The sequence below is a fragment of the Benincasa hispida genome, chromosome 5 (assembly GCF_009727055.1).
Source record: "Benincasa hispida cultivar B227 chromosome 5, ASM972705v1, whole genome shotgun sequence".
NCBI classification, from domain to species: domain Eukaryota; kingdom Viridiplantae; phylum Streptophyta; class Magnoliopsida; order Cucurbitales; family Cucurbitaceae; genus Benincasa; species Benincasa hispida.
Genome location: NC_052353.1, coordinates 12138406 through 12155663, shown reverse-complemented (window position 1 = coordinate 12155663; position 17258 = coordinate 12138406). Strand labels below are relative to the sequence as shown.

Here is a 17258-nt window from a genome sequence, read left to right as displayed (position 1 = left end):
TACTGTACAGTCGCCTACTATACAGATTCGAACTTCTTCGATATTCTACTCTAATTTGAGCTCCGTTTTCATCAAAATGTTGTCGAAAACACCACGAACATTCAAGACTAAAGAATCACAAAGTCTATAGCAATTAATGCCCAAAATAATGAGTCTCTACAAATCGAATTTGTAAACATAAAGCTGAAAAACTAAAACCTAATCTCGAAACTTCCAAGATTGCAAACCATTAAAAAAATCATTCATCAACATGAAAAATTTTACAGATGCAACCCACCAAAACTGTAATTAACTTCTAGAAATTAAAAAAAAAAAAAAAAAAAAAGGGATCGAAACCTCTAATCAGATATCAATTGAAGGAATCTGAGAAGGCTCTGCAGCGGAAGTAGGGATCATTCCCAATTTCAAATTTTTTTTACAGAATTCTCAATTTACGGAATATACGATTATGCATTTAACAATAAATTTACAGCATGCTTTGAAGGAAGAAAATAGGGAAAAGAAAATTACCTTTGAAGAACACAGTCTTCACGTAATTCCTCGATCTAGATCCTGTCTCCAAAATACGAAATTCCAAATGGCCATCACCACAAATGAACCTCATGTATTCTCCTTAGGGACTGAGAATTAGTAGGAGGTGTGGGCTCTATTATATTATTTGGGAAGAGGGAGAGAATTTTGAGAGGATGGAGAAGAAACAAAAAATTTCTTTTCTGTGTGTTTTTAGGAGAAAAGCCAGAGAAAATTCAGAGAGATCCTCGACCATGAAGAAGACGAAGACCAAAAAACACAACCACTTTCATCCACATCTGTCACATAATTGAAGGATAGAAAAAATAGGGAGGGAGTTATTTTCATAACTCCCTCAAATTAATTTAATTCATAATTAAATAAAATTAAATATATAAATATATATACATATTATAACTAACTTATTATATGTATATATAACTATATGTGATATCAAATATAACACATAACATATAGTTTTTATATTGTATCAAATACAATATAACCTATAGTTTTATTTCTCTCAATATGCATGGCATTTAATATAAATCACATTTATAATAAACTTAATTATATGAATCTCATCCATATAATTAATATTTGAATCATATTCAAATATTTAATTCCTCTCAAAATAATCTTTATATTATAATATATCAAATATATTATATCAATTATATCGCATATAATTAAACTAATTAATTATTTCATATATATAATTAATTCCCTCAAATAATTTGAACAATTCAAATTAATTCAAAATTAATTCTCAATAATCCTTATTGAGCTACAGATAGGACCTTATGGACCTGTAGATTGAAGCTCTAATGGTACTTGGATAATTAGTTAAACTCTTTAATTAAGTTACCCAACATCTATTAACTGACAGTCACACCACTAAAGACCAACAACTGCACTCTTCGTACTACAGATATATTTCTGTGTCCATTGGATATAACCAATCAATAGTACGATGACTCTTCACAAATTGTTTGTAAGTACAGGTAGACCAAAATTACCGTTTTTTCCATGTAGTTACATCTAACTTCTTAAGTACCAATGATTCCTCTAATGAACAATAATTCATAGTCCAACTATGACTAAGTCCCTCTCGGGTCAAGAGAGGGTGTGACCACGTTGTTCAAACCCCAGAATTAGCCCTTAAGAGAGTAATTTATCTACTTATCCCGACATCAGGAAATGAGTGAATTTTGTCTTGTGTAGTTGTGTTCCTAACTCCCCAATCAGACGAATCCCCAAAATGATGAGCATTTGAGTTGGTATTCTGGCCACTCTCACTCATACAAATCAAAGGGTAGGCGTTCACAACTTACTCAAGATTCAAGTCATATCATCTATGGTCATTCAGGTGAGATGTAAGTCTATATTATTAACGGCGTTATATAATGAGACTAGTCATTTCGTGGTCATATACAAACTCTTTATATAGGATACCTCCGCTCCTATGTCTCCATATGAATGATCAAGATCAAATCATTTGTAGTACTTTACAATACTTATAACATCTACAATGCGGGTCGTATCCATAGTGTCACTCGATCTCAATCCTGAGTGAGTTATGGACTCATATCTATGAAGACAGTCTTTTGATTTGTATGGGTGAGAGTGACCCGTGTTGCTAACTCAATAAGTCTACCATTTTGGGGATTTTTCAAAGTAAGGAGCTAGAAACATAGCTACACAAGAAGAAGTTCACTTCTTCCTATCTTTAAGGAATATAGATGAGTTGGTCTCTTAAATGGTGACTCTTGATCTTAAACAAAGAGCCCCTCGCTCTCATTGGCTCTAGAGAGATTTGTTTATGGTAGGACCATAAATAGGTTGTTCATTAGGGGATCAGTGAGACTTAAGAAGTAAGAGATAATTATGGGGCAAAACAGTAATATAACCGAGCTATAATTACAAGAAATTTGTGAAAGGTTGACTTACTGATAATTGGTTATATCCATGGACACAAAAATATATCTACAGTGCAAAGAGTGCAATTGTAGGTTTTTAATAGAGTGACCTACAATTAATTAATTTTGATTAATTTAATTAAAGAGTTTAATTAATTTAATCTTGAATCATTTGAGCTTCTAATATGTAGGTCCATTAGGTCCATTAGGTCCTCCTACTAGCTCACTAAGGATAAAACAAGGAATAAGTAGGTTTGGGATAATTTGAATTGTTCAAATTATTCAAGGAAAATAAATAAATAAATAAATAAATAAATAAATAAATATATATATATATATATATATTAAACATATATGATGTGATTATATAAAGTATAATGTATATTGATACATTATAGTATAGTTAATTATAAATATGATTTATAATTAAAACTATTAACATGAGAGAATAATATTTGGATAAGATTCAAATATTAAATAATATGAATTTGGATTCATATTAAAACTATAAAGTAAAATTAATATGAGTGGAATTCATATTAGAAAATTACGTTATGAGAGAGAAGTATATTTGAATATAATTCAAATATTTAATTAATTAAATATATGGTATTCAGTTAAAATAAATCAATATTATTTGATTATTTATTTACTTATTTTATTTGAATTAAATTATATTTAATTTAAATTTAAATTAAATAAATATAATAAAAGAAGAAGAAAATTGTAGGGGAGTGGTTAGTGGGGTGAGGGTGTTAACTCCCCTTAAGTATTAATTGTTTGATTCTGTATTAGATACATAAGAAACTGAGCACAAAAATACAAAAGCCTTACTTCATTCTCAATCTCTAAAAAAACTCTCTCAAACAAATCATAGAGGAAATTCTCCTTCCCTTCCCCCTTAATTCTTTAAAAAATGTGGGATCCCACAATCCAATTCCTTGTCGGATTCATAGCAAGAAAGCCCTATTTGATGGTGTCCTTTGCTCGTGATCTTGGAGAAAGAGAAAGCTTTGAAAATTTGAAGAACTGATCTTCTCTAAAATATTTTGTTTTCTCAAACTTTTTTTTTATGCTTAACTTGTTTTTATTTAATTCTATGAAATTCTTTATCTCAATTCAAAGATAAAAGGCGATAAAATGCTTCCATATTGGGATTCAGTCTGTTCATGTCCTATGTCTAGTTATCTCATTCTCTCTACAATATAGGTTAAATTTCTCACTACAGAATTCCAACCCATTATCTATCCTTAGGTGTTTAATCTCCTTAGATGTTTACTTTTATATCATGAGTTTCCATTCATTAAATTTTTCAAACATCAATCTTTAGTTTTAAGGAAGTAAACCCAAATTTTTCTTGAGAAATCATCAGTAAAAGGAAAGGAGATACCTTGAGCCACTTAGACTTAGAGTTGGGTTGACCTCAAAAGGTCAGATGTATGTAGTCTAGGATTGCCTTTGTTGTATGTTGCGCTTTAGTGAAGTTGTGCTTTGTTGTTTGCCCATCACACAATGCTCATAGAGAGTAAGATGGTCACTGATGCTTTTAGGTAAAATGCCATGTTCAGATAAAGTTTTCAATTCCTTTGCATTGACATGAGATAGCCTATGTGTCAAACATCAACCTCTATTAGTTCATTTGAAGTTACTATGTAGGCCCCTGTCAGCATTTCAACTCCCCTAACCATAAATAGGTCATTTACCTTCTCTCCAACTAGGATAACCTTAAAATCTTTAATGACTTCAAGAGTTCCTCCATTTCTTTTGTATTCACACCAAATTGCATCTAGCATTCCCAAAGAGATCATGTTTCCCTTGAGAAGTGGTACATGTCTGACATTTCTTAGGAGTTTCACAGTCCCATCTTTTAGCTTTAATAACACTGATCCAATCCCAATTATTTTACAAGCTTTGTTGTTTCCCATGTAGACAATTTCTCTATCAATCTCCTTGTAGGTGTTAAACGAAGGTCTAATAGGAGTCATATGGTAGATGCATCGGGAGTTCAAGGCCCAATCATGTTTTTCAAGGGGATTAATATGATTGACCTTGTCTTGTATTGAGGCAAGTGCATTTAAATAGACATAGGATCCTTCAACAATTGAAGCTTCAAGTTGTTTTCCCTTAGCTTCTTTTTCTTTCTCTTGATTCTTCCTCTTTAGAATGAAGAAATCCTTAATTAGGTGGTCTTTCTTCTTACAATATTTGCATTTCAGCTTCTATGTAGGTTTATTTTCATCATTAGGTTTCTGTTTTCCACCTTTTCCATAATTAGGTTTTGAATTTTCCTTCACAAACATTCCTTCACCACTAGGTTGTTCTTTCTTCACATATTGTAGCTCAATTTCCTTTGCTCTCAGGGCTGATATATGATGGCATCTGTGATGATGGATTCTCTTCCCCACTTTAGTGGATTCTTTACTTCTTTACAGATTTTCAATAGGAAGTTTAGAAGCACATAGACTTTATTATCATCACCTATTTTTCCCCTAAGTTCTTGAGACTATCCTCTTAAATTCATCAAGATTGTATGTGAGTGATTTAGATGAATCAATCTTGAATGTGAAGAACTTCTCCATTAGATACATCTTGTTTGGAAGGTCTTTTGTGGAAAATAATTCTTTCAATTTAGTTCAAATCTTATAAGTTATCTCTTGATCTAGAACTTGTCTTAAGTCAATCAGATTTAAAACTAATGTATTATTGGTTGTCGGCTCCCAATCTTCCCTTTCTTGTGTTGTCACCTTAATGCATCAAGGTCCGACCTCGATCTTGGTCAAGACTGAAAGTAGGTTAATTTAGCTTTGGGCCAAGTCAAACCTTTTCTCCACCCCAATATTCCATCCCCAGAGAATCATCATGGCCCAACTTTTGTTATTTCTTTTTTTTCATTTCACTGAAAAATTACCTTGGAAATGGCAAATGACAACCATGATTTTTTTTTTTAATCAAAGAAGTGAAAGCATTCCATAACTAATGAAAATTAAAAGTTTTTATTCAATTAAAGAGAAAAAAATTGAAAAATTGGATTTATGAAAATTTAGAGTCTATTGGATAACGTTTCGATTCATGGTTCTTTGTTTCTCATTTTCTAAGTAACTAACTTGTTTGATAACCATTTCTATTTCTTGTTTCTAAAATTTGAGGAACGTCTTTTTTAAAGTAGTTCAATTTTCTTTTGTTTCATTTCTATTATGATAGAAAAAAAAATGAACTTGGCTAGTTGGTAGAAAGGTGCAAGAGCAAGTGACACCAATTCTCTATGGACTTAGATTCGATTTCTAGGTATGATGGCATTATTTTTTTCCCCATTCTTTTCTAATATATTTTTGTTATATTTTTTATATTCATTTATTTCTTTTATTTTTATTCATTATTTTTTTATATTCATATGTTACTTTAATTTTGAATTTAAAATTTTCAATATTTAGGTTTATTTATTATTTAATTTTCAATTTTCAAATTTTCAATATATATTTAAATATTTTTTTAATTTTGAAATTTCAATTCTGGAATATGCATTTCTATATATTATTTTAATTTTAGATTTATATATTATTTCAATTTTTAAATTTCAAATTTTAAACTAGTATATTTGAATATGATTTGAATTTTAAATTTTGTAACATACATATTTATATATTATTTTAATTTTACATTTTGAATTTTGAATATTTTTTAGTACATTTGAAATCAATTAAGATCTCACAATATATAAATTATGTCCACTAAAATATTCACTTAGCTTGACTTTTAGAATTTTACAACTAAAATATTTATATAATAATATAATTGAGTTGGATTTGACTCAAGATCATCCAAGATGAATGAATTGACTGAGAAATAACATTGCAAATCAAATTTGAGCAACATTTGAAAGTTAGAAACAAATGTATTATTGTTGTTAATTTTGCATAATTTATCTATATTTGATAATGTAAATTTTTGCAATAGTTTTTTAATATTTTAATGCATGTTATATATATATATATATATATATTGAAGGAATGATATATCATATAATGGAAGAATACATAATCAATAAACTATTAAACTACATTTAATTTGAGTTTTAAGCATGTTGTTCATATGATATTCATAAGAGAGTTCGAAACACATATTACTTTTGAAGATTTCACCACTAATTCAGCTGAAAACACCAAGATAGAGATTGAATCACCAAGAGGACTACCATCGAGATCTTCTCTACTATACTCAAGCTGAAATGTATGGTGGAAACACTTGAACAAGTTGAATTAATGAAGAACGAGAGCAGTTTTCAGGGTTATTAATTCAGAAATTATCTTTCAATCTTTCACTGATCTTCATGCATGGAGCATCAATATATAGGTAAAAACCATGCAAATGTATCAGGTTGCATGTTGGGCAGCTCTAGCTTGAAGATTAGCAATGGAATTTGGTGATTCTCTAATAAATCTGGTTAGTAGATTTTTCCCAAAAAATGGAAAAATCCACTAACTAAGAATGTTTTCAAAAAACACTTTTATTTAAATTTATTATTTTAAATTAGTTTTATAAAATTAATTCAAAATAATTAATTAGATAAAAATAATTTTTAATTATTTTTAAATTATAATTTAATATCTAAATATTAAATTAATACAATATCACCAATAAATCGATTTTATATTTAAATCAAAATTTAAATATTAATTGATTTTCCAATTTCGTTTAATTTCAATTGAATTAAACGTTATAATTGTATCATATGCAATAAATTGAAAACCCTAAAATTCATACATCAATACTCAATTTTGTATTCCAATTTAATGAGCTAGTAGAGGGATCTAATGGACCAACAGATCATGAGCTCCAACGATTTGTAATTAATTCGTTAAAACCCTTTAATCGATTTGATTACTATTCGTTAACTATCAAGACACACCACTATAGCTCGATAGTTGCACGCTTCTCACTGTAGATACATTTTTGTCCATATAAACCATAATCAGTAAGTCGATCCTTCACAGGTTGTTTATATTTACAACTGGGTCAAAATTACTGTTTTACCCCTATAAATACATCTTGTTCCTTAAGTTCCCACTAATCCTCGAATGAACAATTTGATTCATAATGCTACTTATGAATCATGTCCTTTATCATGAGAAGGCGGGACTCCATATGTTCAAGACTTAGAATCAGTACTTAAGAGAACAACCTATCTACTAACCCTCAAAAGGGTAGGAGTGAATTCCATCTTGCAGGGCTATGTCCCCAGCTATTCATCCGATCTTATCCCCAAAATGGAAGGTTTATTGAGCAGTATTGTCGGACTACTCCCACCCATACAAATCAAAGGATAATCCCGAATAAAAAGGAGTTCATAGCTAGCTTAGGATTAAAATCGAGTTATCCTAAGTTACCTTAAGCATGAAATAGTCAGTTTTAACAGTAGACGGTTGTTATAAAGAAAAGTGACTATTTCGTGGTCTAATCTATATGCAAACTCATTGCATAGGACGCCCTCACTCACATTATTGGACTACTTAAGAGAACAACCTAACATGTCTCTACATAAAGTTAAAAGTATTCACACTATAACTATAGATATGTTTATAGGATTTTCATAATAGAGTGCAAAATCAACAACTTTATTAATAAAATACTCAATAATATTTATTGATAAATAGAATGTTTAACACGAATTGCAAGTTCTAGGACATTCCCAATATATATATCATTTAAAATAATTATTTAAAATCATATATTATTAAAAAAAATAAAAAGTTTCAATAATAGGTCTATTTTAACTATTATAACTAGAACATGATAATTTAATATTTATTTATCAAATATTAAAGCTTATTTTTTCAGGTTTCAAACTTAAATTTGTCAAATACTAATTTACGTCATTTTACCGTTGATTTTAGAGTAATCCAAAACCAAACCATCTCATTTAGATCAAAACATTCAAAATGAAAATCAAATGTTTTTTTAAATAAAAGAAAATAAAGAGAAAAACTTAAGTATTGTCTTGGATGTATCTAGTATAGTCCAATAAAATATTGTCACGGGTAGTTTCAATTTTTAAAAAATCAATTTATTTTAATTTCTTTTTTTTTTTTTTTTTTTTTTTTTTTTTTTTTTTTCTTCCTTTGTATGGTAAAGAAGTCGGGGTACATGAGATAGGAGGGTGCAGAGCTAATCCTATTTTTTCTTCCCCAAAGAAAATGGAGATGCTGCTTGCTGAGGACTGACAGATGGCCCTTAAGGAAGCATGCACGTGCCCGGCACGTTGCAACGTGCATGGCTCCTAACCCATAAACAGACCGACACTATCTTCTTAACACCTCAATGCCGATATTATATATAAATAAAAATCAATTGAGAGACGAGAAAAATAAAATTTAAAAAAAAAAAGAAAGAAAAAAAGCGAAGAAATAATTTAATAATGTCGGCGGCTCAGGTAGATCCTCACGACAAGATGAGATCCAGAGACATAAGCAAAGTGACACGTGGCGAGCAAGCCCCAAGGCCAGCTCACGAATACGGCACCGTTTCGAAGCCTCCCCCACCGTCTTCCTCCTCCGTTCCCTCCGCTCAGACAAACCTCGACGGTAACGACGACGATCGCCGCCGTGGAGGCGAAGACACAGACAATAAGGTCTCTTCTTAAAAGATGTAGAATGTTTAATTTGCATGCGTTGGAGTAAATTTAATGTTTATTAGTATGGTGAGAAAATATATTAAAAAAAAAAATTCTATAGAGATAGAAAAAGAAGCATAGATTTAAGATGCATCTACGTATTGCTTAAAAATAAATATTTTTTCTTAAAATTTTGAGTATGATTGGATTTCAAAATGTTAAATTGATTTTAATTTAATCTCTACGTTTCATTACTTTTTATATTTAAATTTAATTTTAATTTGATATTTAAATTTTAAGATTTATTTTTTGAACTTCATATTTTTATTAAATATTCATCGGTCTATTCATTAATACGGAAGAGTGATAATAGATTAAATGTCATTATTTTTTCATGGGATTAGTTCTAAGATTTCATTTCACAATATTTTAAATTAATTAATAGATCTTACATTGAAGAATGCAATGTGAGTATTTAGTAAAAAAACTGAAAAAACTAAGTGCAAATCTTGAAGCTTGAAATAAAACTCAAATATCAATAATATTAATAATATTTAGATTTTTATTGAAGTCTAAGATTAAATTAAAATCAAATGCAAAACTTAACTATTAAAATAGTTCAACATTTTAAAACCAGCTAGGGACCAATGAAAACAGAACCTAATATTTTTCCCTCGTTAAATTACTAATGAACAACAGTTGCTATTAACATATTAATGGGAGGAGAAAATAATATTATGTTTGTTCGATATCTAAATTTTGTGTTCTAAGATTATATTTTAATGGTTAAATTAATTCAACCCTAAAGAAAACTTAGAATTCAATACTTATTAATGTTTAAAAAGCAACCCTAAACTCTGAATTTGACCCATCAGACTCTATTATCCAATTTAAATCATGATCAAACCAATAGGTTAGGATAAATTTAATATTTTGGAGTTTGGCTTTTTTATTTCAAGAGTAATTTTTAATATTATAATATTGGTAGGACGAGGGACTAGAGACAGCACCAAATGACCTTCGTTTTCCTTTCACTAATCAAACTCGTCATTGCTATGCACGCTATTTGGAATACCATAGGTAAAATATTATATACACGTGTGTCCTTTTAATAGTGTTTTTAATACATAAATCTTTGTCAACCTGAGTATAACTCAAGGAACTTAAACTTTTATAATCAACTTCAATGCTCTACGTTTTTGTTTCTTTTGATTAAATATGTAAGGTTGTTTGGTTACATAGTAACGACAATTTGTTTCATTTCGAACCTTCCTATCAACAAATGATGATATATAAAGAGAATCATTTTAGCGAGTTTTTAAATTAATTTTATTTGTCTAATTTTTTGAATTTGTACTTGGTATGTCATTTTGGCTCGTGTTAGGTGTGTGCAGAAGGAGGGGGAACATGCGCCTGAATGCAAAAAGTTTGCCAAGTATTATCGATCTCTATGTCCGGGTGAATGGGTAAGGGGAAAATTTTCAGTACTACGACAGTATATACTATTTTCACATTTTCACCTTATTATTTGATATATTATTGGATATATAACATGTTCATCTATTATTTTATGCGTCTTACATAATTATTAAGATTTTGTTTGACAACCATTTGATTTTTGTATTGTTTTTTTTAAAAAAAAAAGTTGTGCTTGTTTTCTTAAAACTTCTTTGTTGTGGTTTTCATTTTTCCAACTAAACACTTTATTTATCTTAACCAAGTTCCGCACAAAAATAAAAGTGGGTTTCAAAATTACTTTATATATATATATATATATAATGAAGGGAGAAAGTATCAAAAACTTCTTTTTATTCATTTTTCATTTTTCTTCTAACCTCATCAAGATTCTTTTTTCTAAAAAAGAAGTATTGATGTCAAAATTTGGACGAGGTAAATATGTACCTAATACTCTCGTGACAACAATCTTGAATTTGTAATTTAGGGAAAATCGCTACCTACAAGATAGGAAAGAACCGCACATCGGGGTGGTGCTTGCCATACAAGTTCCAATGTTTAAGTTAATAGGGAAATTAGAACTATGCAACAAAGTATATGTGTCTAGTGTGTGAGTCGACTTACTTCTCTCTGAAGCTATCATAACATATATTTACAACTAGAGTTAACTTAGGACTTTCTCGGAGTTAACCTAGGATTTCGGAGTTTCATTAGTCTTATTCTTTGACTTTTTGGACTAGGTGTAAAGTTGTCGAGCGGGATAGATGACTTTTTCGTCTACGTTTCTGTTTCCTATTTTATTCTTCATTCCCACAAAATTTTCTATGGAGAATGGGGTAGATATTTTCCCTGGAGAATTCACACGAATTGGTTCCCTGAAGAATCTTTTTTTAAAAAAAAATCAACTAAATCACTGTTACAAAATTTTTTAATTTAAATAGTTAAATTTCTTGCTAGTTTTCTTATAGGTTTAATAAAAAATTAGAATTTATAGAGTAATTACTCAAATTTGGAAATAATTGATTATCAAATTATTCATATATATGATATAAATTTTAAATTGTATTATTTTGATCCACTTGAAAGTTAATTATAATATTTATATATTAATAATAAATAATATTAACATTAAACTATTATAATAAATATAAGAAAAAAAGGCTAATAGGATGGGGATGGGGATGGGGATGGGGATGGAGATGGGTCCTTGTTTAGCATTCCAGAAATATTTTCCCTCACTCTTCTTCCATTCTCCGTCTAAGGTCCCACATGGAAAGTGGACATCTCTAGGGTATGTAAGGGGCATGTCTCATTTGATATTTTGCTATGGGTAGAATGAGGCCGATTGCCTTCTTTTAGCTATTTCTTGGGTCTAGGATGACTCCTTCAGCCGAGGCATGTGTGAGGCATGTCTCATTAGAGATCGTGTGAGATCGGTGGGCTTGGCCAAGCGAGTCTCCTTTCTATAGGTCCATTTTAATCTTTAAGTTGCCACTTTTTGACTAGAAATGTATTATCTATTTGTGTTGTTTGCTAAATATCGACTATGTTGCCCTTTGTTCTAAAATCACCTGACCTTGGTGTTGAATTTCTATCTTAATACATTAATTTCTAAAAACTTTTAAATTTTGACCATCCAAGTTTTATTCATTGTGGATATATGTTTGGGGAGTCGTCTTAGTGATAATGATCGAGTTATAAGTGATTTATTGAAAGTGGTTGAATTGTTGTGTTGATTTTAATCTTTTAAAATTGGTTTAGTTCCATGCTCGGTTTAATAGTTTGTAGTGTGTGAACAAAATTCATAACAATAATAGACAGTAGGGTAAATAGCGGTCTATCGGAGTCAATTTTCGTTGAACTGATCATGTCAGTTTAGTTAATTAGCAAACTGATCTCGATTGTCAACCAGTCGATCGGTTTGTTTTTTCTGCTTCTTTTTCTTCTTCAAATTAAATTAGTAACTTTATTTTTTATTATTAATTATTTAATATTTTTCTTTATTTATTTTATTTAGAAATTTGGGTTTGATTACAAAAGTATTATGCAAACAAAAAAATTAGCCCCACCAAATTGCTATGTTCTTACCAGGTTAATCACTCAAACTCGGATCAAGCAGCAAGCTTTCAATTTTGACTTCATTGCCTAAAGTGAAACTAGAGATACATACATATATATATATACACATATATATACATACATATTCATACACACATATATATATATATTAAAAAAATAATGAAAGAGTATAGTGGTGAACATAAAAAAATAATGAAAGAATATAGTGGTCAGTTGGTCGGTCGAGACTCGACCAGACCAAACCTTTCGATCGACCAATGCTCAATTTGGTAGTTTTCTCCGCCAGAGATTGAGCTCGACTCGAGAGATTGAGACATAAAGGTGCAATAAAGCCAACTTCGATCGATCCTCTCTTCTTCTCCAGTCGACTTGATTTGGTTGCTTGATTTTTCGGCTTATAATACTCACATCAAGTCACATGAGAGACGATAGAGTACTGAGCTGTTTGTTAATTTTTTTTTCATAACTTTTGAATAGTAAGATATGAGATAAGTGATTTTGAAATGGTTAATCACTTATTTTATGTTTATAATCACTCTTAAAACATATAAATTAGTTTAATTTATGAAGGAGTACAACGAACGGACGACGAAGGTACCCAAGAATATTATTAGAGATATAAATTCCTCTTTGTTCATGTATATGGAGACACAGGACAGGTTGAAATTTATGAATTTTTCATGGTGGTTTAGAGTCGATAGTTCAATTGGTTGGGTGGCTTAGGATTCTAATGATCTAAATTTTTGAAATGTTTATTTTCTTAGAATATGAATTCTAAAAGAATCACTTTAATTTTATTTGTTTTGTTTTTGACCATTTAAATACAACAATAATGTTTGGAGAAGTTGTGGAGTAGAGTTCTACTTTTTTCCTTGGCTCAAGGAGTTTGAGGCTCGGCTCGGGACTAAAAAGTATTGGTGTTATGTCTTATTAATTTCTTATATCGTGATCTTTAACTTTTTAGAGTTCACAACTTCTTATTCTAATTGTAGTTTACAACTTCTTATTCTATACGTCTCTTAAAAGTAGCCAACACTAACCGATATTCTGAAAGCTTGAGATTTAGGGATTAATATTATACTAAAATGTAAAATTTTTAAATATTTATTTAAAGACAGTCTTGTTGATCTTTTAAAGATAAAGAAATTTTTAAGATATATATGGGGAGTTTTATATGTATAAAACATGTAAGAAGGGAATCGAACTTCGAATTTGATAAAATATAAAATATCATATCAGTTAAGCTACGTTTATTTCAATATAGAGAATTCATGATAATAATAATCCAAGGTCATATTTTACTTTGTGCAGATTGAGAAATGGAACGAGCAAAGGGAGCTTGGCGTCTTTCCTGGTCCGATATAAGGTCGTTTGAATAAATAATGAAAAGTGCCTCATATAATCTACTTTTGTACTTTAAATTTTAGTAATAGGAGTAAAAGCAGTTTGATTTTGAATGGTCAAATATATAGTAGTCAGATCAAGCTTTAATGTACGTTAATTATTGCTAAGTTTACTTTGGCCATTTTCCTTTAGAGATTATAGTACAATTATTATGTTAGTTTAGCATTTTGATAAATATATACATACTTAGAGTTTAATTGTAGAAAAACTTCAAACCAAAGGAAAAATCACGGAAAATGTACACTATGTGGAAATTTATCACAATTACACACAGAAATTTTCTTCCGTCCTAATTATTAAATAACTCTCTCAAACATTTTGAGTGCAAACGGAAATTTTATTAGAGTTAGTATATTTAATTTAAAGTGTTTTTAACTGAGATAATTTGAAAATTAAAGGTATAGGTTAATTTGAATTCATGACTTTTTTTAATATTTTCGATATGGAATACCTGTACTTTTAATATTTTGTCAAAATTCGACAAATTCTATCTTGGCAGGATGTTTAGAGAATCCACGACATCTATGTTTTCACCGAAAATCATAGCTTTCAACTCAGAGAACTATAACCTATTCCATCATAGATAAATCATTTGGAATATCACCTTCTAAGAATTATTTTTTTCATCACATGTCGATGACCCAATTTATGGTGTAATTTCTATTGAATTAGTTCACGGTAAAGTTCTTCAACTATTGACACTACTTCTACCATATGTCTTTCATAACGTCAAGTCAATGTCCGTGTGCAAATTTGTGGAACTGCTAATCTCACATCTTCTTCATGATAAATTGAACATATCATGAGGATGAATTTTGTTTTTCTTCAGAGGAATGGATTGCAACTTCTGTGGTGGTAGAGACAAATTTAGAATCTGATGTAGAGTCCTTGCTCTGTTAGGACATCCCTTTTCATGTGTTCAGACTATCCACATTCCAAGCAACCCATTTTTTGTATGAACTCTTTCCTCTTCCACTTGCTGGCTACCAGTACTAAATCGTCTTATGAAGTACACCCTTCACTATTCAATTTTCTTTCCTCTAATAAAAGTTTACTGGTAGCCTCAGCAAAGTAAAATTTTATTTCCGTACATCAAGATTGACTTCATGTGTTCATAAGAAGGAGGAAGTGATAAGATGGGTTTCAGTGCTTTATCTTCATCACCTATCTTTACTCTGATCACTTCCAACTCATAATTGATATCGACGAGACCCAAATCATCTGAGATTTTCGTACTTTCCATCATCTGCAGAGTGTGAAACTACTCTTTTAGATACAACCGATTTGAGATGCTCTTTGCTTGATACATTGTTTCATTTCTCCCAAAATTCTTTGGCTGTCAAAATTTCGTGCACATTTGCAAGAACGTTCTTAACCAAATTTAGTCTGATTGCATTTGCAGCTTTTAGATTCATTTCCTCCTAATCTTTATCTGTCATGTTGGACTTCTTAGAACTTTTATTGGAATTGGTGCTAGACTGTCCTAGACCACCAGCATCAATTAGCTCTTTAGAAGTACCACTGTTTGGTCTTCCCTTTAAGGCCCTACGTAATCCAAATTGTATGTGCACATCAGTTGTTGGATTTTTTGCCATTAATCTCAAATTAATTATTGTTTTGATGATTTAAAAAAAAAAATACTACTTTTATCAACTAACGATTTTAGTGTTTTGAAGTGTTCATTGTGTATAGCTTGGAACAACGATTCCAACGCACTTTGAATGACTTAAATTAGAGTTCAAATGAAGAAGATATATCCAAATAAGTGTAACAAGAAAATTCCGAGTGGATAGTACGACGAATGTTTTCATCAAAGTGGACAAATTGAAAGGTGTCATGAGTCATGGAGGGGTAACACATGGTAGACTTTTGGTTTTTGTTGGGTTTTTAAAGAAAATGATTTTTTCAAAATATATATTATTATATTATTTTATGTTTATATCTTACGCCTAATAGACACATGGTAGGTTTTTTATTTTGTTGGGTTTTAAAAGAAAATTATTTAAAATATATATATATTATTATATTATTTTTTGTTTGTATCTAATAACTAGATTAAAAAAAAAAAGCAAAATCTCCACCATTGATTTTTCTTTTTCAAGATCTAATGATTGGAATAAAATGTGGTTTTTACCTACTTTCCTCTATTTTTAAATTCTTCATCTTCTTCAAAATTATAACAACAATTTTCATTATTATTTTCAATCCTCCATAATTCATTAAGTCTTCATTAATACACTATTCAAGCTTCAATTTTTTCTTTTTTTTTTCATCTTCTTCTAGAGAGAGATATATTTATGTTGTGGGGATTGATTTGTTGAGTGATACAATTTGTAAATCTACTCTATTGAGAAAGTTGTAAGTGTGCTCTTTAATTTTTTTTCAAACTTACATTTGTAAGGGTTACTCTAATTCCAAAAAAAAAAGAGTTGTTGTAATAGTTCGATCCTCAACCGTGGAAATGATAGGATTTGTTCTTGCGCTCAAAAAATAACGTTCTAGCGGTTCGACTCTAAGTCGTAGAAAGAGTCAAAGACTTTAGTGAAGTACTCAAGAGGAGCTTGAAAAATGGATGTAAGCCGATTTTGCCGGAACCACTATAAAATCACGGTGTTAATTTCTCTCTCTCTCCTAATTTGTTTAGCAATTAATTTTTGTTATTAGATTTCATTGCATGAAATGAATTGCAATTTTTAATTCTTAAAATCAATTGCTCATATTTGTTTATTTTGATTGATAGTTCTTAAAATTCTATTTTGTTTACCAATCTTATTATTAGATTTGAATATGGTTCTTAAAAGTGTTAGTTTTAATTGCTTGATTACTTTAGATTGAATTTATTTATATGAAAATCTTGTTTAAATTAAATGCTAGCAAAAAGTTTATTAATTTGTTTAATTGGGCTCATTTTAGAAAAAAGTTTTAATTAGTTTTAATAAGCCCTTCACCCCTTTAGAGTAACCATATTGATTCTATATTATTGGTTTGCAATTGCCACAAGTCGAAGTTTATCCTTCCATCAAATTTCTCCACATCAAACTTTACTGGACTTATAAAGACATATCTGCTTCACTCCTAGAAAATCTATCAATAGTGAACAATCATACTATTCACAATATCGCAACCTGTATCAAAAACTCTTTTCTAATTTGAAACCATAGAGCATACTAAAAAATTCAAGAAATTATGAACCTATAGCTCTGATACCACTTTTTGGGAGAAACAACCTCCCACTACTACGACAGGAATAAGTAGAAAAACAATAGAGAGATCAAAGAAAAGCA

At 29.8% G+C, this 17258-nt stretch overlaps 1 protein-coding gene across 1 annotated transcript; it reads left to right on the top strand.

Annotated features, from left to right (window-relative positions):
* The first annotated feature begins 8834 nt into the window (after positions 1-8834).
* LOC120077093 (putative cytochrome c oxidase subunit 6b-like) lies at positions 8835-13935 on the top strand. The gene is made up of 4 exons (XM_039030960.1): positions 8835-9054; positions 10025-10116; positions 10421-10502; positions 13882-13935. The coding sequence occupies exons 1-4, from the start codon at positions 8842-8844 to the stop codon at positions 13933-13935; spliced, it is 441 nt and encodes a 146-aa protein (XP_038886888.1). The 5' UTR covers positions 8835-8841.
* The last annotated feature ends 3323 nt before the right edge of the window (positions 13936-17258 follow it).

What these genes read in the sequence shown, in the direction of transcription:
- LOC120077093 (XM_039030960.1), top strand. Translation starts at nt 8,842, where the DNA reads ATGTCGGCGGCTCAGGTAGATCCTCACGACAAGATGAGATCCAGAGAC. An exon ending in GCGAAGACACAGACAATAAG is followed by an intron (nt 9,055 to 10,024) that starts GTCTCTTCTTAA and finishes TAATATTGGTAG; the next exon opens with GACGAGGGACTAGAGACAGC. An exon ending in CGCTATTTGGAATACCATAG is followed by an intron (nt 10,117 to 10,420) that starts GTAAAATATTAT and finishes GGCTCGTGTTAG; the next exon opens with GTGTGTGCAGAAGGAGGGGG.